Genomic DNA, 26,456 nt, shown 5'->3' on the forward strand with positions numbered 1-26,456 from the left:
TTAATATTCATTCACTGTTTATTTTGTAGTTTTTGTTTTACAAGAGAACAAAGAACAATCTACAACATTATAAATCTGTTATAAATGTTGCTGACAGTGGGTATACACGGGTGATATAGCACCTTAATTAGCTCATATACATAATAGATATCCATTGTCCCTTGTCTCCTGTCAGTAACCTGTATAACTAAAATTTACCTACATACACATATATAGTAGTAATATGTTATAAAATTAAACATACCTGAATATAGCAATAAGTAGGTTAAGCAACAGAATATTTCCAACCAATAGATATGCTGCCAAAATGATTGGTACCAACCAATGACTAGTTCTGCAGTCTAATGACCCAGGCTTACAGGAATCAGCTGTAGGAAAATATCAATTACAATAGAATTGTTCTTTTACATACAAAACTCATATAAAAGAAGATGAATAATTTTCAACTTAATAAGCAAAATTACAAACTTGGACACATGTCAATTAATTTTTCTAGGTATGTATATTTATAGCAATTTTGTTTCTATTCAGCATTACTGAGAATCAATTAAATGTTTCCACACAGAAGCTGGTATTCATTTACTTTATGAATGCAAACGACAGGTCTGATTTAAAAGAATTATAAAAGCCAAGAAAACTATTCACTGTCCGATTATTTAACTTTATACTAATGATACAAAGTGTTTAGTTTCTTAAAATAATTGACATTCAAAAAAAAGATGGCAAGATATATTTCATCACAATTGAGAACCAAAAGTATTGGTAATCTTTAGAGAATCAAGAAACTTGTACTTAACAAGTGTACTAAACATAGTTATTATACTTGCATATACTTTAATGAAAAGTACAGACAAAAATTATAGAAAATACACTTAACAGCTACATCAGAAATATAAATTATGCTACATGCCGTCTAGGCAAGCAATGGACAATTTCAAATCTTACTTTTGTGAACATTATATATGTAAAATTGTGTTAAAATCCTGAAATGTTTCACAGTAGGAGTATTTATACAATAAGGAAAATCAGTTTTGATTCATAGACAATCTGATTGGAACATATTTTACATCTGTACTAATTCTTGATAATAATGTAAGGTGGGAATTATATCATGGAATATTACTCACTCTCAATTTCTTCAAGAAATAATTCACCATACAGTTGCCAATATGGGTAGTAGAGAACATCTTTCAATATAGTCCAGGAAGGTGACCTGTCGTGGTACATCAACCCCTGATGTGCTATACCATATGCCAGCAGGAATATCAACAGTACCATAATGAATAAACGCAGCTCTCCAAACTATAAATATATAAATTAAACAATTTTGTTACTAATAAAGATATACTTATAAGCTTTCCATAAACATGACAAAACTTTTCTAAAAACCCTCTGTATATCAATTAACAAACAGCATAAAAGTAACTATAATTCGTCACTTTAATGCAGTAATGGGTTAAGTCCTTCTAAATTTAATAGGAGTTAACCTGTTATTGCGCTAAGGTGATGATATATCTCTGTAAAACTATAACATGCAGTCATGAAATTTTAATTACCATACTTTAATTGAATTTCTTTATCTAGTTCAAAATCCCCTTTATATATCTTTGTAGAGGTCTATACAGAATATACGTTGGAAAGTGGTTAAAAATATATCCACATTAAAGACCTCAATTGAGTATACAGATTGTTAATTAACATGCATAATCATTTCAAGAACTATTTCTTAATTGTTTGACATCATAGGTATCACTTAATTGCTTTGTTTTTTTAATTTTTACTCCAGGCCATTCAAGAAACTATAATAAGCTAGATTATCAATATGCAGATGACAGGAAATTTAAAATCAAAACACCAGATAAAACCAAATTACATTAAAAATAACAAAGAGTCATAATTTTACTTAAACTAATAAAATCACAAAATCCTGACTGTCAACACCAGAGAACTGGATCTCAATCATTGTTAAAAAATCTGTTGATAAATGTAAGGAGATATTGCCGAACTATCTGTTGATAAATGTAAGGAGATATTGCCGAACTATCTGTTGATAAATGTAAGGAGATATTGCCGAACTATCTGTTGATAAATGTAAGAAGATATTGCCGAACTAATGAAATTTATTTAAATTCCTAGCCACCTGGTTTTCCATTAGATAACACAGTTAAAAATATTGAATCATCAGAAATAGTAACATCTATAGCAAAACTCACCATTCCTTTGATCATGACCAGTTTTGGACCAAGATTTTCAAATGCCCTGTATGACTGCATGATCCCCACATAAAATATCACTGCATTAATACAGTAGAGGATTTTACAAGCATTGTAGAAGCCCATGTAGTGAAGAATAAAACCTATCATAGTTGTGATGAATGTAAACCAATCCATGTAATGCATTATACCATAAAAGTCACGCATCTTCGACTGAAACGTAGGGGCTGGGAAAAATATCAACTGAAATTTAGAAAATAAAATTTGTTAAAAGTAAAATTTCATTTCTTAAATGTCGCTTTTAAAAAAAATCTTGTGTTTTTAAAAGTATACTTTACTATGTGATTCAAAACGTTATATCAATGAAAAATGCCAACTTCAGATTCTAGTTTGTTTTAACTGACTACCTTTAATTATGGTTTATTAAACACATGATCTCATGTAAGATTGACATTATCCTTATTAGAATGACAATATATAATTTGTTTACTTTAATGTTATAGTCCCATGCTCAAATGACATAAAAAAATAATGATAATTGCTACAAAGTCACTTTGTTAATATGAAATAAAATAAACATGTTTTGACTTCACACAAAGTAGATAATGTATGTTTATGATTCTACACACTATGGGTGGTCACAATATGAATATATAGTGTCATTAGAAAATCTGGCAGTTATTCTTAAGAAAAGACAATTTTTAGATGACATGTAATACTTTTCATACATAGTTTATTCATTTTTTAATTCATATTAGACAAGTTCAGTGAGCATTTCAAAGATTTCAATAAATTTCTGTGATTAAAATATTTTACTCAAGGATGAGCATAGTATATCTTTAACTTGACTTATAACTTACTGTATGAATGTTGTCTATTATGAAGGTAAATATCCAGACTACACAAATAATCTCTATAGTGGTTACAGGTTTAGGTTGTATGTCTACTAACAACATGTATGTATACAGGGCAACGAACACAAGGTACATCAACTGTAAAAGAAACAAACAAATATGTCAATCATGAGAAATGATAACATATTTAGAGCTATATATAGAATTCAAGTACTGACTAGTGAGCCACTGAATATGTGATATCAACGGCAGTAACAATATTTTTTTAATAGGCATGCTTAACAGTCTACGATGCATGGTCATTGAATATGAGTCTCAATCTATTTTCAGACTTGGAAAAATCCAATGCAGGCAGTGAAATGATTTTATTACTTATTCTGCTCACTACTGTTTCGGAACAATGATACTGCAGCTATTTTTAGATCATATAATAAAACTGTCTTCACTAAGACTGACCAGAAGGAAAAATGTAAATAGAAGTCAATACTCTTTTGTAAACAATAATTTTAACTGCTCACCTAGGTTTTCCAAGAAATCAACATTTTTGTGAATATCTAAATATCGTATGAAATATTCAAATATTCATGTCCTTGAACTTATTTCCTAAATGTGTATAAATGTTCATGGCCATTCCCTACATTTTAATCCATGGGACAAAATTAAATAAATAATGTACAGTGCAATCTCAGCAGAGCGACCTTTTGTAGAGCAAATAATCTGTTTACAACAACTGAATCAATTCCTACCAAGCCATGACTTCACTTTACATTTCAACCTCTTTTTAGCGAGCACCTATCTATAACAACCAATCTCTTGGTCACCCACAGGGTGCTGCTCTACACAGTTTGTACTGTATTCTCAAACTCATTTGACAAAAATTGGTTATCAGCAATAATAATCATTACATGTTGTATATTGTATAGTCTGACTGTCTTATATATATAAATGAGCCGCTATGACAAAACCAACAAAGTGCATTTGCAACCAGCATGGATCCAGACCAGCCTGCTCATCCGAACAGTCTGATCAGAATCCATGCTGTTCCCCTACAAACCCTACTGGCATGCGAGCAGTTCCCGTACAAAAATCGTAGTAACTTAAACATTATTTTTTTTACGCTCACTCACCAAAATTTGATTGTTACACATTAATATTCAGCTTGTCACACAAATCATGGAAATTCCATCATGTTCTAAACATAGAATAACCCTTAGTTATGTGTCCTCATATGGGGTTCCGAAATCATCCATTTTTTTGTATGAAGAGAAGTAGTTCCCGTACATAAAATTTAACCCATTATAATTATACAAGTTTGTTATATCGGACCTATTTTTCATTTATAATTGTTGAACTGAGCATTTTCAAAGAGATAACTAGATGTAATTCAGGAAAAAGAGCGTAGACTAAACGCTGGTATCTATTACCCAGTACCATTACCCCAACGCATTCACATGCAATGGCATGCTTGTATGCATGATATTTCAAACCCCTAAAATTATTTAATATAGTAATATTGGCCAAAGTTCTGATAATTAAACATGTTTTCATCACATTGCCTACTTATCTGTAAACAGGTAGGATCAGTGGAAAACCCTTTAACAGGCCTCATGTGTCAGTATTTTTGCGCATGCGCACAAGGACGGATTCCCCCAGAGAAAACAAGGTCACGTTTCGACAACGCACAGGTGAAATTGATTCAAAATGAGACTTTTATACATACTGCCTAACTGACACTTAGATTTTGTCACGTTTATGCATCTGCTTGATTTGGAATGAATTTTTTGAAGAATGCAAATAAAAATCAAGCGTTTAAATGAAAAATATGGGTACTGCTTCTGTACGGGAACTGCTCGCATGGCAGTATTACAAGTAGAGAATCTATTAGCTAACAGCATGGATCCTGATCAGACTGCGCAGGGTGGTCTGGATCCATGCTGGTTGCAAACGCACTATGTAAGTTTTGTCATGGCACGGCTCATATTACAAGTGAACGTCTTGTGTACATGTTAATAAATAGAACCATAATACAACTTAACTGAAAATCAATTTTAATGTCATTCTCTTCAATACCTACCATACTCACAAATAGGTAGGATAACTTACTGTGTAATTTACAAATTTGACAAGTGGTGCTGTATAAAAACCAAGTATTTTCTGGTTCCAGGACATCGACTCTCTTCCTATTTGTACAAACTCTATAATGAATGGGATCAACGGAGGACACAGAATAGCCAGGAATACCTGCAACACCAACAACAATAATCAATGTCAAAAATACAGTTTTTTTTTTCTTTTGATATATGCATACAAGCTACTCATATACGTTCTATCTACGAAACAGAATCAACTTTAATTTGACAAAAAGTTCATGTAGAAGAAACTGAAAGAATGCCATGAATAATGTTCAAATTAGAAATTTATGTATGTTTTTTGCTGCTGTAAAATGATGCTATTAATATTCATATTATTATTGTTGTTTTTTTCTTATGTTCATTACACTATAAATGAAAGTAAAACTTACACATTTCCATCCAGAGGTCATTCCCTGTTTCCATGTAGTAGATACTGAATCCATGCAAGTTTCTGATGACAAAAATACCTGCATGGAATATAGAAAACTTTTAATAAAAATTAGGAAACTAAATACTTTCCTTGTAAAGCTCAAAGAAATTTCACAAACTTTGCTATCAGAGTAATCAAAAATATTAAAATTCCACGCAATCTGATCATGGTTTGAACTTATCAATATACAGTAAGTACTTTTTTTAAGAAAAAAATTCCTTATAGTGATGTATGGTTTTGTCCATATTTGAAAATGGAGAAGTCCTTTGAGATATTTATTGGGATAAGGCATAAGTAAGTTTTTGCTTGATGGTTCACTCACCATAAAAATACACATGTGATACAGTTAAACTCTATACCCTGTTCAGACTTAGCTAAAAGTCCAGTTTTCAGAGGATTCAGGTTTTCAGAGGGTCCACCTTTCAGAGTTATTACTGTATCAAAATAAGAGTAGAAATGTAATATAATACTTGCCCTATCATTAGAGGCTGCTGCTATCTGTAGACAGGTCATTTCATTCCAGACAGGTGAATGTCTCTCTACAATCATCATAGCTTTACTGGGATCTTTCTGCTGACACTCATTTAATACATTCACTGCCATCATCTCAAACTCCCTACAACATCAAACATATAAATGCCAACTAGCCAGCATAGTATCAACATTATTATATTGAAAGAAAAAGACTTCAGGTGCCTCTGCTTGCATTGTTTCGGGCATGAACAAAACCCGAGTAGAACCACTGATGTTCCATTAGCAAGGTGGATAACTTCCTCACATAAAAAAATATAATGGGATTCAAAACCACAGAGTTGAAGGGCAAGTAGTTTGAAGTTCGTGACCTTAACCACTAGGCCAAGGACGCCCTATATTTCATATGACTTAATTACAGACAAATATGAAATTTTCAATATTTCATAAATTTAAACCATGCTTCAGCAACATTTTAACTACTGCAAGTTAAACAATTATTTCCTAAAGTTTTATTTATTTTCAAAGGAATGTTTCATTTTGCAATGCACTCATTTCAAAACTCTATATCCATGAGCCGCAGCAAGTAACATAGCTTCAAAACTACTAAAAATGATATTTCTAGGGACTACTTCAAGTGTTAAAGGTCTTCTTAGATTATGAAAGATAACATATTGCATCAATTAATAATTATTGTTTCTGTCCATATGATTTCAGATTTAGTACAGAAAACAAAAATACTTCATTAGCAAAATAAACAAAAGAAAAGCAGTAAGGAATATAAAAATAAATCTTTGTTACCTTTTATAGCCAATGATAGTATCACGTAGAATAGATTCATCACGTGTGATATGTCTTATCATAGCAGAGTATAGTCGTGTAACAGCCACGGCTGTAGTGACAGGTTCATCTCCCATCTCCCAACAAAACTTTGCTAAAGATTGTCTGAAATTTAAGAAATTACATCAATTATTCACCTTCACCTGGCATGTGTAGAATTTCGCAACATTATAAAACCTGGTCAGACTGCACTGATGTGTTTAAACTGTCCAGTTAGCTTAATAGGTAGAGAGTTGGAACCCAGATTTGATTCTGACAAATGGCAGATCACTTTGGTTTTGATTGATCATGATGTTCTTTCTATGGTCATGTACACTGTACGTCTGTGCTGGCATGTACAAAAGTGATCAGTTCTTTAGGAAAATGAAGGCAACTAGTACTGCTTGATAGTCTACCCAGGAACGATGTGGTGGCTGAAATGTGCTCTGGTTAATTCAATGCGGCTTACTGCCGTGATCCAGAGTAAAATCTACTAACACAACCACTGATGTGTAGGCTTGCCAAGTATTATACTGGCGGTATAAATACGTCTTCAATTTGTTTGGAGAGGTAAAATTACATTTAACACTCTTAATTTTTAAAATAAATATAAACTGAAATTAATTTCATCAATTTCTTTGCATTAAGTATATATTTTGTTAACCATTTTCTGTAAATATCAATCTAATGCAATTTGAATTAAAAAATTTTGGTGACAATAACTAAATGTTCGAAAGAAATGAAAAAAAAACAATACTGTAAAGATCTCACCTGTGTAACAAGACAGCATATATAAGGAGATGTTTATAAGGCCTGGCAAACATAAATTTAGTAGTTTTAGAGTCCTCATCCTCTTCTTCAAACATATCATTGTTCATCAGATCCATTTGTTGTTCATCATCATATCTGTAACAATGTTCATATAGTTACAAAATAAATACAGGACGTATCTGTAACAATGTTCATATAGTTACAAAATAAATACAGGACGTATCTGTAACAATGTTCATATAGTTACAAAATAAATACAGGACGTATCTGTAACAATGTTCATATAGTTACAAAATAAATACAGGACGTATCTGTAACAATGTTCATATAGTTACAAAATAAATACAGGACGTATCTGTAACAATGTTCATATAGTTACAAAATAAATACAGTCATATCTGTTACAATGTTCATATAGTTACAAAATAAATACAGTCATATCTGTAACAATGTTCATATAGTTACAAAATAAATACAGTCATATCTGTAACAATGTTCATATAGTTACAAAATAAATACAGTCATATCTGTAACAATGTTCATATTGTTACAAAATAAATACAGGACGTATCTGTAACAATGTTCATATAGTTACAAAATAAATACAGGACGTACCTGTAACAATGTTCATAAAGTTACAAAATAAAACTCATATAACATACAAGTGTGTTTCATATGGGATATGATATAACAGGCCATATTATATGGAGATTATAGCTGCATTATCTTTGTCTCAGCCTGTTTGTATTGTTGATTGCTGTGGAAGGATTTTTTCATTTGTAGTAAACAACAAAAAAAAGAGGGGTGGCCCTGGCAAGATTTAGGCCGGTAAAACCAACATGACATGTCATTTAGTCTATGGTTACTTCCATTCCCTGATTTAGTGTAATTAACATTTCCTTCTCTTATTTTATAACTGTTCACTATCCATTTTGTTGATTTTAGCATAAATATATTAATTCTGAGAAGTTAAAAAGCAGACTACGGCTGTTCAGGATATATATAGTGTCTGTGATGCAATAAACTTCTGTTAAATGATATAAGTACTACAGATATACTAGAGTGGTCTGATTAATGCTTGGTACAAACCAATGCTCAATATTAACATAACGAATAAAACAATATCCAAATAAATAAAAGCATAAACACTTAAAAACATTTTAAATTCAGTTTAATACTTCATCATCCTACATTGTATGGCTCACAAAATTTCCAACATAATCAATTGACCCTACTGAAGGAGACATCAGGGGAGTAACTAAAGTTCTAGTCAATAAAACTATCATATTTCTACTCCCAATCAGGTACATGTATGTACAAATTTAGGTTACTAAACAATTAAAATAGTAATATTCATCAAATTATTCAAGTTTTTGTAGAGATTACCTGTCTAACAAGTTGGAGAGTAAGCTAACAACATTTTGTCTCTTCATGTCAGTTTTACCAGTTAGTTTAAACATCAATTTATTTATCTGATGATGCTTAGGCACCTGAAATAAAAGCAACAAGTTTTAGTTTTCTTTCTAACATACACCGGGTATAAGTGCCAAACTTAACCTAGTCTAGTTTAAACAGTAGTAACAAGATTATCATTGTGCACATGCATGTACATTTGTAGTTTATTTCTGTCGATATATTTAATAGAAATATTTAACTTGACAAATCTTGATCAATTTGTTCATATTTTCATCAAATGTTTACAACAACCAATAGTCAATTGTTCAGTTCAAAGAAGGCTAAACTTCTTTCTAACCATCATGAATGTAAACACAATGTTAAATATGCACAAAAATATAGCATCTTGTTACCTACCAGTGTGAATTATTTGTGAAACCACACACATACTCTTAGAATTTCATGAAAGTAATAAAATATTTTTCCTCTCCATCCAAGATGTTATTAATTTTCACACTTGTAATTCAGGATTTAACCTTGCTGGAATGAGAATATTAGTCTCTGCAACCCCAGGCCAGCCTGTACATCTGTGCAATCATACCAGGCTCTATACTGCTCATTTTTTGTACAGTGATATTCAGTGATATTGAAATCCATTAACCTTTGAATGGACTGTTCTAAATCCAAATCAGGCAAATCCATTACACAAATTTACCAAGGTCAGTGTTAAAGGTTACTCCACTTAGTTTTTTTGACATGACCAAACTGAAAATAATTTTTCAAGATTAGTGACCCATATGATGTAGGTCTAGACCAATAGCTAATATCAGATCATTTGCTCAATTTACTTTCCCAGAATAATTGTTCTAGTTGTGAAAAAATGACCCAAAATTGAAAACGCTTTTCACTCAAATAGCACAAAATTCAATTTTCTTCTCTGAATATATTTCTTAATTTTCTTTTGTATACCTTTCTGTTTTAAGTGTCCCAATTGATCTGTGTCAGAAATTCAAATTTTATGTTTTAAGACTTTTTAACCTCAGTGGAGTTCCTTTAAATCTCTGTCAATCATTTAATTTTTTGTTACTTTACAAGCAATGAAAACAACTGAAGAAACTGTCAAATATATTAACCAGTAGGTAGAGTTGTTCTAGCCTGTCCAGTGTGAGATATTCTTTCATTATAACACCTTGTTGTAAAATGAGCTCCATAAACTTCACCTTGTCTGTAACAATAGCTTCTGTCAATATATCATCTAGACTTCCTGAAAATAATGATTTACTAAGTAACAGAATGACTTTAATAATAACTTTATAACTTATGAAAAGTTGTCTGTGAATGGTAAGCAGGAACCTATTAAAACCCATGTATTAGCTTCATAAATTTATTCCATTTCTGATAAAAAATGATAAAAAAATCTAAACATTAATTACATAATAATTTTTTAAAAAATTTGAAATTGTTATTATACGCTGCAATATCTTAATCTTCCTTTCTTTGTAATCAATCAGTAATCTTTCTCCAATGCTTAGTCTTTCCATCAAATTTTCACTTCTTAATACAGTTTTTTCCTTAGTAAGCATTAATTTGTTTTATACCTTCCAAATAATAATTTTTTTATGCCAGAAACAAAGCTGGAGGTTACACTTGTAAAAATATGTGCTTAGAACAATTTTATCAAACCTTGTCTCCATAGAACATCTTCCCGGAATATTTCCTCCTGGGCGATGTCAACTCTATCCCAGGTGAGTGCTAGCTTTAACTGTGTCAATCTCTGGTTCTCGTCACCACCAGCATGGGCCTTCAACAACACCGACAATATTGCCATGTCTAAATCTTCAGCTTTATTCATGTTGAATATAATCATCTAAAATGAAGAAAATCAATGGTATATGTAATCAAACTTGTGAATAAATTATTAAGTGCCCAAGAAATGCTATATTACTGTCTGTTATTGATAGATGTCCTTTTCAGTGCTATGATTTAAAAAGTTTTTCTACTTGCAAGGTACAAGAAATTCTAACTTGCCAAAACCAAAAAGAAATTGTATTTTTTTAAACATAGTATTAACCAATATTGTTCATAATGCTTATGCATATATCTGCATATATGTTTATTGTGCAGTTGCAATTTCTCATGAATTGCCCTTGGAGGTGACATTTTAGTTAAAATTTCATTTCTTTGTACAAAGACATATAAAAGTCAATACAGCGTATAATTATGAAAAATGGTTGATATGTATAAATTATATTTTACTTACAAGGTCTGCATTTTGGCAGCAAATTTTGACATTGTCTTTAATGGCATCAGTTTTTGAATCAATTTCCTCCTCTTTCCAAGCTTTACCATAAGCTTCAAATATCTTGTCCTTTAACTTAGCCTGGTGCTTCTCAGACATTTCACGTACACCACTGAAATTTGTATACAATTTTATTTTCCAACCAAATTTAGATTTTTATGGTATTCTTTTGCTATGTTCTTTTCATCCTTTTACACTTTTATAATTGTTCATATTTTAAAAACATCAATTCATAAAAATTCAGTTAAAGTTGATTATGAAGTGTACTCTTCCACTCCAGTAAATGACACTGTTTTTTAACAGTACTTTTTTTCCGCACCAACACAGTATAGGTCATATAACAACTTTCCAGCTTTACCTGTGGAGGAAAACCTCAAGTGCCCTTCCATGCATTATTTCAGGCATGAACAAGTACCTGAGTATAACCACCAACGTTTTGTAAGCTAGCTGGATAGCTTCCTCACATGTCGGGATTTGAATCCACAGCCAAGAGGGGCAAGTGGTTTGACGTCAACAATCTTAACCACTTGGCCACAGATTCAGTTCTCAAGAAAGGTCAGGCTGGGCAAAATTATTAGAAGGACTGATGCCATTTATACATGACTTCATGAGGAAACGAAAAGTACAAATCTCCCAACATCACTTGTTCTAGCAAAACAAAAGCATGTATAAATATGACAATAATATTGCTTATTTCAAGTTTGATTATAAAATTAAATTAATGTTTGGTTGTTCCTGTTTCATATAGATTTTATCAGACAGTTGAGGTAGTTTAAGTATTTTGGTATGTTTAACTTTCAGTGAGGTAATTTTAATATTTTTTAACTTTCATTGAGGTAAGTTTAACTTACATTAAAGTAGTTTTAGTATGTTACACTTACGCTGAGGTAGTTTTGGTATGTTAAACTTACACTAAGGTAGTTTTGGTATGTTAAACTTATGCTGAGGTAGTTTTGGTTTGTTAAACTTACACTGAGGTAGTTTTGGTATGTTAAACTTACGCTGAGGTAGTTTTAGTATGAGAGTAAGCGTATGAAAGGATATCAGCAGCACGTCCAGTTCCGGCACAGACAACTACAGGTATACGATGTTCTAGAGAACTTTTAGCATCAGCAAGAGCATCTGTTCCTCCTTCTACCACAATCAGAACAACTGGTATACCTAGACCTCCAGCTGAAATATAGAACATATCCTTTATTAAATTTGTATACTTTCATTAGAGATGGGTTATTTTTTTTCCGGAGGAGTTCCTTTACTTATACTTCCAAAATTGTTCCTAAAATACACGTGTTATAACAGTGACAAAATGTTGCAATCAGCACTCAATCTACTTAAAACACAAGCCGCTTCTCAAAATTCTGACCAACACACTATTATTTATATAGTTCCAGTTTTAAATCAATGTTAAAGTATATTGCAACAGTTTATAATTTTAGAAAGATGTATTGCAAAAACTTATAGTATTTCTGGAGGCAAGACATGTATACTATTATAATTTTCTGGAACAATAGACATTAACAAAATGGTAAACAAACAACATTATAGCTCCATTTTATTTTCCTTAAATGTTAAATATTTGCAACATATGACTCTAAATTCTAATTAAATGACTGAGTTTTTTAGCTATAATTTAATATATTGCAAATAGTCTCACCTGATTCTGGTTGTGAAATTTTTTGTTCTATTTTAGATCGCATGGCCGCAACTCCTCCATACTTATTTCTGAAACCATCGTCAACAAATATAAAGTGAGTGTGGTCAGCATTCAGTGGTACGGGCTCATTGTGCAGTATAACATTACTTGTTCTATACTCGGCACAGAATTTACCCTGAAATATATCAAACATAATATAGTCAACGTGAAGTATTCAAAACATGAAATTTAAAAATAATTTAGAAAGTTTAAAGAAAACACATTATCAGAAATGGCTAGTGATTGAACATATTGTGTCTGAAATTTTTAGCTATGATATACATGTATGTATATTTGATCTGGAAACTACATTTCTAAGACAGCATATTATATATTTGATTTTAACCAAATTGTAATAGCCATTTGACTACAATTCTAAGTGTTTTCCTAAGTTACAGGAACTCCACTGAGGTTCAAAAGCCTAAAAACTTATATGTTCACTATGCACAAGTATCTATATATACATTTAAATTGATTTATATTTGAATTTCTTGCAAAAATCAGCTTGGGCATTTTAAAAAGACAGATATGCAATAGATAATTTAAAAATATATTTAGAAATAAATTGAAAATCATGTTTTTGTGCTATTCTTAGGCCGATATGAGCATTAAGCATTTGTAAAGTTTATTGGTCTAGGCCTACGTACATCAAACGGAACATTAATCCTGAAAAATTATTTCAGTCTTGCCATGTCAAAAATCTTCAGTGGAGTCCCTTTAACAACTAAATAACCTAAAAAAAGTACTTTCAGTTCTAAAGTTTTAAATCCTTCAGATTTATCACAGCTGTCATAGTTCTTCTTACCTCACCATTTTCAGCCTCAATCAGATTCATTCTGTCTCTAACATATCCCCAGGGGGCAATACCTATACACCTCAATACATGGGCCATACGATTATTATCCCAGCAGAATGACTGGCCCTCATTTACAGCCTGACCTACAGACTTCATCACTCCCATGTTGAAACCTGATGATATCAACCAGGCAGATGTTGTCTTTGCTGCCTGTAAATATACAATACATTATCATAATTTCTTAACATTATCATCATTTTTAAATGGTACGTTTTGTCTCAGAGTTAGGTTAATTATATGATGGTGATTGGTGATGGTTTTGGTAGTTTTCACTCTAGATCATGGCAGTAAGCCACATTGAATTTACCAGAGTACAGTTCTGCCACCACATTGTTTCTGGGCATGCTGTCAAAAAGTTTACCAGTACTAAATGCCTTTACTTTTGCAATAAACTGTTAACTTCTGAACATGCCAGAGCACAGGTCAAGTGAAAAGACCTGGTAGAATGGTATTCATGATCAATCACAACAAGTGACCTGCACCATCTAGGAATCGAACCCCGGTCACCGTATTCACAATTCACAATCCAACGCTCTACCTATTGAGCTAATCAAAAAATATAAGGTTAAGTATATAAGGTTTAAATATAAAAGAGAGGTAATCAATCACCTCTATATAATCTTTCAGTTAACTTACCTTCACAAGTCCAGCTGAAAAAGTAGTTCTCATACGTCCATCCAGTTTGAAGTTTTTAGCTCCGCCCACAACAGAGATGACAAGGTTTGGAGGCTGTGGTTCCTTGATCCTCCAGTATGTGATCATCAGTTCAAACAAATCTTCTACAGAGTCATCAGCAGCCATTCTAATGTACTGGGTAAATAAAGAAACAAACACGAAAATAATGAGATCCATAATCATTAATGAAAATAAAGTCAAAATATACTGTTAGGGACATGAAATAAAGTATATATTATTTAATTTTGCTTCTACAGAGAAACCATTTTACCCTCAAGAAATTTATAAAATATTTTAGATGAATGCATTTATATAACCAAATATTTAATTTCATTAATTCATATAACCAAATATTTGCACTAAATCAATTCATATAACTAAATATTTGTACTACATCAATTCATATAACCAAATATCTGCACTACATTAACTCATATAGCCAAATATTTAACTTAAATGACAATGTCCTTAATCGACATGAGATAGAAATAATTTAATTGTAACAATTATTCACCTTTGCTGGTTTAGTTCCACCTACGTGTTCAACATTAACAAACTTGATTTTGCCAAATGAATTAGTGACTTTTTTCCTTAAGTTATCACGTGACCATTGAACTTGTGGAAGTCTTACTGGAATGGGGTCATCAAGTTTTCTTCGATTAATAATCCTCTGAAATTCTGTTGGAAAAAAAATACATCACTTTACACTTTACAGTATATTTTTCAAAAGTAAGTACAGTTGACTCTCGATAACTCGAAATTCAGGGGACTGGGCATTTTACTTCGAGAGAAACGGAATTCGAGTAACGTGGATCTGCCTCCATTACGTTGATATTCGTACATGTATATACATGTACCTGATTGAATGTGCAAAGAAGTAGGTTTGTTATTGTTGATAGCGGTAATGCTGCAATATTTAACCGTTGAAATGACTGTAAATCACTTACAAATACAAATTTTAAATGAACAAAAATATATTATTCAAAATTTAATACATGTAAATTAATAGTGAAATATAAACACAAGCATTCGTAGCAATGACATAAATGCAAGTTTGTCAGTATTCATCAGTAATTCACATGTTTTTAATACGCACTCATGATAATTCATTACAATAAAAGCACAATAACACATTTATTTCAACAACAATATATCTAATGTTTGAAGTAAATTGATCATCGGACGAAAACGAAAGTAGCAACTATCGTGAACCGGAAGTACACATTAATGTATGCAATATGACGGAAAATTAATTATAAAAATGTCATTTACGTTGAAAACACAAATCAATACCTAGGCTGGTACAATTAAATTAATTAAATCTTAATTTACTTATCTAACTTTTAAAACCAATTAAGTCCTGAAACCGATTAAAGCCACTTTCACGACGTGATAATAATACATGATGACCGGCAATTAAAATAACTATGAAACGTGTGAATCACGAGTGACAACATCTCAACTTGATGTCGCCGACCTTTGACCAGTCGGCTGTTTTTACACTTCGACTAATTGAGATGAAAATATGTTGGACTTTAATTGACGGGACCAAATTTTCTTTTCGACTAAACAGGAGTCTCGGTAAGTCAAAATTTGACCTAAGCGGAGTTAAAATACAAAGATAAAGAAGGAAATTTGACGGGACTTTAGAAATTCTTCGACTAACGCGGAATTTTGAGTAAAGCGATTTTGACTTATTGAGAGTCAACTGTAGTTTTTTCTTTTATTACAAAATGATTTTAAGGTAAAGTTCTTGCATGTTAGTTTTAATCATATAAACAAGAGCACAGCTAGTGATATTTATACTCATCTGTTAAGGTCAACAGCTATCAATAACCAATTTGTATCAATATTAAAGTTGACATGGGAAAATTGACTCCTCAAAATATTGCCTAGTCTTTAACAACAGTGCATTGTCAATCAAGTATTCCAAGTTTCAGAATTATGCCCCTTGTCTTGCAACTGCAACATTTCATGATTAGCAGGTAAATCAAGTTTATATTGGTACTTTTTACAATGTTTGAATAATTGGTTACATAAAAGTAATTGCATGATGACAACATTAATAATGATGCTGCAGCAATCATAATAGCTCGACTTTTTTCTTCAAAACAGACATGTTCAGATGTGAACATTTGAAAATCCTTACAATGTACACTATCTTTATATCTTAGCCCATAACTTGCTTGAACCAAAACAGACTAACTTTTAAGCAACCAGTATAGAGCCAGGCCAGCCTGCACTGACCAGCTTCTTTACTGTAGGCTAACTTTAGTAAATTGTTATACAGATATCCCTAACAATTGATAATGGATAGCTCCAAAATGGAAGTTGGACAGGTCTATTTAAGAAATTTAGCTAAATTTAGTGTTCAATTATACCTTTATGTACTATATACTGTTCAAGCATTTGGTTTGCATTTTTATTTGTCATACCAGCATGTTCTGTAAATGTTCCTCCACAATGACACCTGAAATATATAGAGGATTATTGAATGAATGTAGGTTAAATACTAAATTTATTGAATGAGTTGAATAAAATCATATGATGCGAGCCTCTGGCGAGCATAATATTGTTTTATTCAACGAGTTCAATAAATTAAATATTGAATTTACACAAATATAATATTTATCAATTTATCATATATTTAAGGTAAGAAAGGTAAACTGTTAAAAAGTGTCAATTTTTATTGACGCGCCTATATCATGTATATAGTGTAACATTAACAGTAGCGCACTTTAAAGCTATTTTTATATATAGCGCAAATGATGTCATGTCAAAGTGTTATTACACAAGTGTAATATTCTTTTTATTAAATGGCTTTATTACACTCCTGCGCTGCGGTTTATGTGATAAATGTATGTAATAAATGTAATATATCAATGTTTAACTTGCTGAATTTTATATCAGTATTTTTATTCAAAATGTCTAAAATTTCTTTCAATATTTAGATAAAAGAGAAAAAATTATAAAATATCTAAAAATGCCAACTCATCTTAATTTTAGCTACAATAGAAAAACAAGAGGGCCATGATGGTCCTGAAATCGCTCACCTGTATATAGGCCCCCGGGGCAGGGCTAATTTTAACCCAGGGGCTTTTATTTGAACAAACTTGGTAGATTCCCATTTGAAGATGTTTCATGATAAATATCTAAGCTCTAGCTCTAAGAAAATCTTTAAGTTTTTACTAAACACATATAGTGAAAAACAATGACCCACACCCTCTGTGCGGGCCAATTTTGTCCCCAGGGCTTTTATTTGAACAAACTTAGTAAACACTCACTAGAAGATAATTCATGCTTAATATCTAAACTCTATCTCTTTGGGCTTTTTAACAGAACATTTTTTCAGTTTTTACTATATACATAAAAGGAAAATCAATGATCCCGGGGCCGGGCCAATTTTTTAACCCCAGGGCCCTTAATTAACAAAAATGGTAGACACCCATTAGAAGATGTTTCATGCTAAATATCTTAGCTCTAGCTTTTAAGATTTTTTAAAAGAAGATTTTTTATGTTTTAACTATATACAATAAAAGGAAAAACAATGACCCCCTGGGGGCGTGGCCAACTTTGACCCCAGGGCTTTTATTTGAACAAACTTGTTAGACACCCACTAGAAGAGGTTTCATGCTTAATAGCTAAGCTCTAGCTCTTTGGGTTTTTTAAAAGAAGATTTTTAAGTTTTTACTATATGCATATAGGGTAAATCAATGACCCCCTGGGGCGGGGCCAAATTTGACCCCATTGCTTTTATTTGAACAAACTTGGTAGACACCCATTAGAGGATGTTTCATTCTAAATATCTTAGCTCTAGCTCTTTGGGTTCTTTAAAAGAAGATTTTTTAAGGTTTTACTATATGCATATAGGGAAAATCAATGACCCCCCCTGGGGCGGGGCCAATTTTGACCCAAGGGCTTTTATTTGAACAAACTTGGTAGACACTGACAATAAGATGTTTCATGCCATTAATATCTAAGCTCTACCTCTTTGGGTTTTTTAAAAGAAGATTTTTTAAGGTTTTACTATAATGCATATAGGGTAAATCAATGACCCCCTGGGGCGGAGCCAATTTTGACCCCAGGGCTTTTATTTGAACAAACTTGGTAGACACCCATTAGAGGATGTTTCATGCTAAATATCTTAGCTCAAGCTCTTTGGGTTCTTTAAAAGAAGATTTTTTAAGGTTTTACTATATGCATACAGGGAAAATCAATGACCCCCTGGGGCGGGGCCAATTTTGACCCCAGGGCTTTTATTTGAACAAACTTGGTAGACACTGACTAGAAGATGTTTCATGCCAAATATCTTAGCTCTACCTCTTTGAGTTTTTTAAAAGAAGATTTTTTAAGGTTTTACTATATGCATATAGGGTAAATCAATGACCCCCTGGGGCGGGCCAATTTTGACCCCAGGGCTTTTATTTGAACAAACTTGGTAGACACCCATTAGAGGATGTTTCATGCTAAATATCTTAGCTGTAGCTCTTTGGGTTCTTTAAAAGAAGATTTTTTAAGGTTTTACTATATGCATATAGGGAAAATCAATGACCCCCTGGGGCGGGGCCAATTTTGACCCCAGGGCTTTTATTTGAACAAAGTTAACTTGGTAGACACTGACTAGATGATGTTTCATGCCAAATATCTAAGCTCTAGGTCTTTGGGTTTTTTAAAAGAAGATATTGTAAGTTTTTTCTTTCGGTTGCCATGGCAACCAGAGTTCTGCATGGAATTACATTCTTTGAACAATTTTTAAAGGTGACCACCAAAGGAACATTCCTGTGCAGTTTGGATGAAATTGGCCTAGTGGTTTATGAGAAGATGTCATTTAAAGTAAAAGTTTACGGACGACGGACGGACGGACGAAAAGCGATCACAAAAGCTCACCCTGTCACTTTGTGACAGGTGAGCTAAAAACTAACAATAAAAAATACCTGTGATAAAAAAAGAAACCTTACTGATTACAATGATAAAGTCGTATCTACTAAAAACAAGAGCTGTCAGGAGGACAGCAACCCTCCTCGACTATTCTTAGTGCTTGACAGTAAAAGAGCCTTGATAATGTAAAATTTTTGGAGTTAACAAAAGGGCAAATTTTTTCTTTAAATCCAATATATATGTTACAATTATAGGCCTTGGAGAAAGTCCTATTATGCTCTCAAAGAAGAGTATAAAATTTCAACTTGTTTCAAAGCCAGATGTCAATAGAATATGAAAATATCTGAGGTGGTATGCAGACTTTCATGTAAATTCTAAGTTGAAAAAGAGGAATTATTCTGCCAAATGTTCATAGAGTTACCTCCTCCTGTCTACTGGTTGGGGTCATGATGGTAAACAAGTGTGCAAAGTTTCAAAGCCATATGTCAATGGAATTTGAAAATATTTGAGATATTACCAAAACTTTAATGTAAATTCTAAGTCGGAAAAAGGGGCTAAATGTCAAAATGCTTGATACAGTTACCTCCTCCTGTCTACAGGTTTGGGTCATAATGTTGAACATGTGTGCAAAGTTTCAAAGCCATGTATCAATGGACTTTGAAAATATTTGAGGTATTACAAAAACTTTCATGTAAATTCTAAGTAAAAAAAGGGGTATAATTCTGTCAAAATGTTTGATACAGTTACCTCCTCCTGTCTACAGGTTGGGGTCATGATAGTGAACAAGTGTGCAAAGTTTTAAAGCCATATGTTGACGGACTTTGAAAATATTTGAGGTATTACAAAAACTTAAACATAAGTGGTTACGCCGACGACGACACCGATACTTGACTACAATAGCTCTACTAATTCTTAGAGAACAGTCGAGCTAAAGAGGGTACTTTTCAGCTGTTTTTCTTGAAGCTTGGGAACCAGCACAAAAATAGGATAATAAAATCATGGTAACTATTTTGCTCAAATCAATCTGACTTACCTCAGTTGTTTGATATATTTAATTTTAGGTATTTGGGTAGGAGCAGGAATAAAACAGGAACATTCTAACATGTGGAAATGTTGACGAACATACTGACGTAGTTCCTGCATATACTGTAATATAACATTAAAACATGCATTATTACATTATAATGCAAGAAAAATTAATATAGATTTCCATTCTAACAATTGCTAATATAACAGAGAATGGATAAAAATATGTTTAACTTTGTAACATCATATCTGACTCCAAGTGACTGGTAAGCATTCCTTTTTTATGCTCTGCATATATCAGGTGATAATGCACTTGAATGCCCTATCTGTTTGATAGGGGAATAAGTGTGAAGAAACTGTTACAATATATTATCACATAAAAGAATATAAAGTTTAATATAACAATTCATATCTTATACTACATTATAACATTAGATTATAATACAAACAACAGAAGATCAAATAAATATTACTGGGTTCAGGCACTAACAATGGTTTGACTATGGATGACACACCGTGAATGTTCAGTTTCCGTCATTGCCAAAACTTTGAAAACAGACAGACTGTGTGCCTATGGTGAGGGTTAGATTAGAGTACATTTGTGACACCACTATAGACATTATCCATTTTAAGCTTTTGTGTTGTCTAGTGGAACACCTGCAACTATAGTTAGTGCCAGAACCCAGAGTGTCATAATAATTCTATTATTAGCAATTGAAAGTTTATTATAAACTCTAAATGTTGATGACTATATCCATGGGTGGCTATGATTCAACACTTATGAATTTATATTTTTTACAGAATACAAAATTTTAATACACTCATCATGTGCAATAATGGAAACAATATATACAGAACTAGTACTTGTGTTTTTTTCATTCCAAACTCTCTAGGGCAAAGTATTTAACACTGTGTACTTCATGCAACAAAGACTATAACATAGTAAGCATGATGCAAAAAAGTTTTGTTTTTTGTTGTTGTTTTTTTAAATAAAAAAATCATCAAATTATTTATTATATATTACATTTTGTATACATTTGTAGGTTACTGGGCTCTTGTTTTTGTATAGTTAAACATAATAACTAAAAATATAATAATCTTTGAAACTTAAAATCTACATGTATTAGTATTTTTTCTAATAATGCATATTAAGTTGTTAAAAAGAATTGGACTTTTAATAACAATAAGGTAAAATTAGAATCATATACATACAGTCTGCTACCAATAGATGTTATATTCTTAATAAAGTTTTATAAAAGTCGCAATTCAGGAAAAAATATACACCGTGTATAAGATCAAAGGTGATAGGAAACAAGAAAAGTGATAAATTAAATCATCTCTCGTATCTAACTCAATTAAATATAAAAAAAAGTTAAAAAAAAGAGAAAAGGATTTCATCTTGATAAACCCCTGAATCAAGAACTATTAAAAATATTTTATCTTTTAAAATTAGTGGCTTTCAGGGACATAATTTCAGACCCCTCTAGAAATAATGTGACAGGTCGGAAATTTAGTGACATGGTATGGTATTGGTTTTTTACCGTATAGTATGGTATCTAGAGTTTAGCGCAGTTTCATTCGGAGCGCTTTTGTCATTCTCTATCCGTTGTTGGCGGAGGTAGATGCGTGAAGCTTTTGTCACCTTTTGCTTCTTTAAATTCATGGTTATATTTTATTGGAAGAAGGTTTCAGTATTGTAAGTTGGTTTATCTCTGTATTGGCCATTGAATTGTAAACAAATTTGTTTATTTCTCGGCTGAATTTATTGTTCAGTCGGTTCTGAAGATTTCCCGCCAAACCCTGCGTCTTCGACCCCTTTGACTGTCAGATGATCAAACATTCTATTTGTCACTATTTCTCATACTAATTTTACATTCACATCATGCAGTTACAAACACCAGAATGGGGAGTGTGTGATGTATGTTTAAGTGGAAATACCAAGGATCCCATTGATCCTGTAAGTAATTCTTAATATTATATTGTTTATTTTTTACATATATCATTGTTAAATGTGCAAAGGATTATATGTAATGTTTTTTTATTTTAATTCATTTAGGATGGAACCACAAGTACGTTCATTAAGTATCGAACCACAAGTACGAATGACAATTTAATTTATTCTTTGATAACATGTACCAATATTGCAATGCTATATGTCATTTTAAGTAATCGTTATATTGTTTAGTAAATATATGCTATTGTATATTTCAGGGTGATATACTCCTGTATACACATGCATACTTTCTATGAGAGCGATGATTAATTAATTGGAGAAATGTAAATATGAGTGATAAGAATGTTAGAGTTATCCTGTAAGGAATAAAAAACTATCTGAACTCTGATGGAATTTATTGTCTTTATAATGAAAAGATTATTAAGAACCAGGGTTACAATAACATACAAAATAATAAGATAATCATTAACATTTAGGAATAATTAAATAACTTTAGGAAGCAGATGGGTATGATATAACCATTTTCCCACTAAATATCTGCAATGGACTTGCCCCCTCTTTCAATCTGGACAAAACCATTCATTAATTTTGGGGGAAATATTACAATGTTAATGAAAAGCAAACAGTGCAGGCCATGATCAGATGGCATGGGTAGCCATTGACTGTAGCCCCCAGAAGGCTTAGGGTTAAAAGGAACAGTAGATCTAAGTTATTTGGAGAAAAGGAAAAATAGGTGATTTGGAGGAAAGATGATAAAATATGCACAACAACAAAAACTTACCATGAAGGTTTAAACACATTGTGCAGCAAATATCAATCCATGATTTTGAGTGAGAATAAAAAGAATAAAAATGTTGATGAATATGATAAGAAAATCAGGATGTACTTGTTAAATAAAAGCTGTTAAATTGTCTGTCATTCTTGTAAACAAGAGGGCCTTGATTGACCTTTGTCGCTCACCTGAGAACTAATGCTAAAAATGTTCAAAATGTCTAAATGCAGAAATAAGTCATTTGGTCACTTCAGGATGAGATCATTAATAACCCAAGGGTCATGATTCATTTACGTTTTGTAGAAGTCTACTTAAAACAATCCCACATGCCAATATTCAAGGTTATGTGGTGGTGTTGCTGGTGGTACTCTATGTATCATGGCAATGGTTCAGTTTTCCTAATTAGTCTATGTTAACTTAATGGCCATAATTGTTATAATATTATGCAGTATGATTAATATACAATTTAAATGTGTTTCCCTATACAAACTATTGTCAATTAAGTGCAGTGCGACCAAGGGTGGGGCCAATTTTGAACCTGGGAATATAATAGACTTTTAATATTTTAATTTTAGCTTCTGTGGTCTACTTATGTATCAGTCTGAAACCATTTTCTTAACTTTTGTACAAAGTGACTTAAGGATCATTCCTGTGAAGTAAGGTAAAACCTACCAAGAGTTAAGGAAGATTTGTTGTATTGTATGTTGAAATTGCTGGTAACTTTAGACAAAAGACATCATGATATCACATACACTCACCTCTGAGCACTTAGTGCTCAGGTGAGCTAAAAATACAAACAAAAAAGTAAAAACACTTTCCACCAAAATAAGCAAACAAGAACTTTTTAAGTGATGCAGACCAATGTGGTGATAAAACATTACTTCATATTATTGTTGTAGTGACTAACTACAATAATAATTATGAGATGTTTAATTTTTTAATTCACTTTTAAAAGCTAAAATGATGGTATTTAAGATGCCTGATAACTTATATTCTGAACAATAACCAGCACCCTGGTGCAACTGTTCCACTATTGCTTCAACAACCTTGAGATCTGCACTTACTCTATAATCATCTTCTAAATATTGCTATATAAGTTTAATGAGTATCAATCAGTGATTAGATATTATCAGACAGATTTATTTTCATAGTAGAAACATTTTGCAATGGGTCAAGGTATCATAAACAGATTGGAAAACAGGTCAAAGTAATTATGCTACTTAATGAGTAAGTTGTAACTATGATTGTATGCCTTGTATGGTATCATACATTGAAAAGTTTAGTAATTAACTACTTCATGTATAACTAAATATTAATAAAGAAGCTTATTAAACATTTTTCTAGCTGTGTTAGGGACATAAAGGCCCTGTTTGTTAGAAAACCTTTCTTATTTAAATAAAATGTGCATATTTCCTAAAATTTTATAATTAAACACAGCTGCCAATAGCTATTCTCTTATAAATATATCCATAAATGTATCCATTAAAATTACCTCTTTGCAAAATCTACTGAAATGATCGAAATCCCTTTGGTATAAACATGGGTGTTACTCTTGCTGAATATTGAGTGAATAAAAATAGGTGATGGACACAGGAGTCAAAGAAGTGTTTATTTTCCAGATGAAAGAAAGTATGTCATGAGCAAAAAAATATTTTTTTAGACAAATGGCAATCTGTGGTCTGAAATATAATTATGTAAAATTTATAGAAAACACTGAACTTTAAGGGGCTAGTGGACGTGGATGGTAGTTTGAACTTGGCAGTGTGTAACCATCCATTATAAACAGGCTCAATCAAACTGAGCCTCCAATATTTTCAATTCTGTTGATTTGGGCTTTCTTTAGGGATTCTATTTCACACTTTACACCATTAAAATAACATGTATACATTTATGTATTATTTTTTGACAAATGGCAATCAGTGGTCTGAAATATATACATGTATAAAATTTATAGAGAACACTGAACTTTAAAGGGCTAGTGGACGTGGACGGTAGTTTGAACTTGGCAGTATCATCCATAAACAAGCTCAATCAAACTGAGCCTACAATATTTTCAATTTTGTTGATTTGGGCTTTCTTTAGGGATTCTATTTCACTCTATTTTAGCTATGGCATGGGTTATCTGTTGCTATTGTTTTTTTTTGTGTCACATGTAACTTCTAAGCAAGGGTACGATTTCTGTAGATTTGGCCATCCTTAAAAAAATGTTTGTTTGCAGTAACGCGACCGACTCACAAAATTTGCCCCTACTCAAATTTTTTTTTTCATGGTCTGAATAAAAAATTTTTTTTTTGAATCATAAATTTATGCCTTGTGCTTTGTTTTTGTTCTTTTAAAGGTTAATAGAAGAAATAAAATGTAGTTCTTATTAAATTAGAATTCAGTTATCAATTTATTAATTGTTTTACCAAAGAGATTATCAAGCATATATTGTCCAGCATTTTGAAATTCATGTTTATTTGGGAATACAGTTCAATAAAAAAAATAAAAAAAAAAAAAAAAAAAAAAAAAATCGACCTACCTACACCTTGATAATTCTGGTCGGGTTACTGCAAACAAACATTTTTTAAGGATGGTTTTGCAAGAGAGTATCAATATAGATATGCATTGAATTGCTTATTAATAAGCTTATAAATATGCTAAAACTTATAAACATGTAACGACAGTCTCAATTATAAATATATAAGGATAACTTAGTGGGATGCGCCGAATATGTCTGTTGCTATTGTTTTTTTTTGTGTCACATGTAACTTCTAAGCAAGGGTACGATTTCTGTAGATTTTGCAAAGAGAGTATCAATATAGATATGCACCATGAACTTGCTTATTTATAAGCTTATAAATTTGTAAAGACATTCAACTTATAAATATGTAAGGACACTCAACTTATAAATATGTAAAGACACTCAACTTATAAATATGTAAGGACACTTAAGTTATAAATATGTAAGGACACTCAACTTATAAATATGTAAGGACACTCAATTTATAAATATGTAAGAACACTCCAATTTATAAATATGTAAGGACACTCAACTTATAAATATGTAAGGACACTCAACTTATAAATATGTGAGGGCAGAAAGGAGGTATACCTGAGTTTGTAAGTCATAACTCTCTGGAGAAGTTGCCAAATGTTTTGGTACAGCTGACATTCCAGGTATCTTCTTCCGCATGCTTGACCATCTCACTTCCTGAATAATAAATGTTCAACAATTA

The 26,456-nt window shown here is 31.7% G+C and overlaps 1 protein-coding gene across 4 annotated transcripts in view; it reads right to left on the reverse strand.

Annotated features, from left to right (window-relative positions):
* The window catches only part of LOC132732667 (transient receptor potential cation channel subfamily M member-like 2), a 45,229-nt gene that overhangs the window by 14,569 nt on the left and 4,204 nt on the right, over nucleotides 1-26,456 (reverse strand). For 3 of the 4 annotated variants that reach the window (XM_060719142.1, XM_060719139.1, XM_060719140.1), the window contains exons 3-23: nucleotides 26,333-26,431; nucleotides 20,520-20,632; nucleotides 16,990-17,078; nucleotides 15,123-15,286; nucleotides 14,570-14,743; nucleotides 13,883-14,083; nucleotides 13,039-13,213; nucleotides 12,386-12,557; nucleotides 11,346-11,496; nucleotides 10,769-10,952; nucleotides 10,219-10,349; nucleotides 9,077-9,180; nucleotides 7,691-7,825; nucleotides 6,902-7,045; nucleotides 6,104-6,245; nucleotides 5,589-5,666; nucleotides 5,171-5,308; nucleotides 3,074-3,205; nucleotides 2,214-2,456; nucleotides 1,128-1,302; nucleotides 245-368 (exon numbers count right to left, since the gene is read on the reverse strand). In XM_060719142.1, coding sequence (XP_060575125.1) covers nucleotides 245-368; nucleotides 1,128-1,302; nucleotides 2,214-2,456; nucleotides 3,074-3,205; nucleotides 5,171-5,308; nucleotides 5,589-5,666; nucleotides 6,104-6,245; nucleotides 6,902-7,045; nucleotides 7,691-7,825; nucleotides 9,077-9,180; nucleotides 10,219-10,349; nucleotides 10,769-10,952; nucleotides 11,346-11,496; nucleotides 12,386-12,557; nucleotides 13,039-13,213; nucleotides 13,883-14,083; nucleotides 14,570-14,743; nucleotides 15,123-15,286; nucleotides 16,990-17,078; nucleotides 20,520-20,632; nucleotides 26,333-26,431 — 3,068 coding nt within the window. The remainder of the gene's footprint in view (nucleotides 1-244; nucleotides 369-1,127; nucleotides 1,303-2,213; nucleotides 2,457-3,073; nucleotides 3,206-5,170; nucleotides 5,309-5,588; nucleotides 5,667-6,103; nucleotides 6,246-6,901; nucleotides 7,046-7,690; nucleotides 7,826-9,076; nucleotides 9,181-10,218; nucleotides 10,350-10,768; nucleotides 10,953-11,345; nucleotides 11,497-12,385; nucleotides 12,558-13,038; nucleotides 13,214-13,882; nucleotides 14,084-14,569; nucleotides 14,744-15,122; nucleotides 15,287-16,989; nucleotides 17,079-20,519; nucleotides 20,633-26,332; nucleotides 26,432-26,456) is intronic. The other variant, XM_060719141.1, reaches the window with a different exon arrangement.

Source organism: Ruditapes philippinarum, unplaced genomic scaffold (assembly GCF_026571515.1).
Source record: "Ruditapes philippinarum isolate M1 unplaced genomic scaffold, ASM2657151v2 ctg2053_1_1_1_1, whole genome shotgun sequence".
In the NCBI taxonomy this organism is placed as follows: Eukaryota; Metazoa; Mollusca; class Bivalvia; order Venerida; family Veneridae; genus Ruditapes; species Ruditapes philippinarum.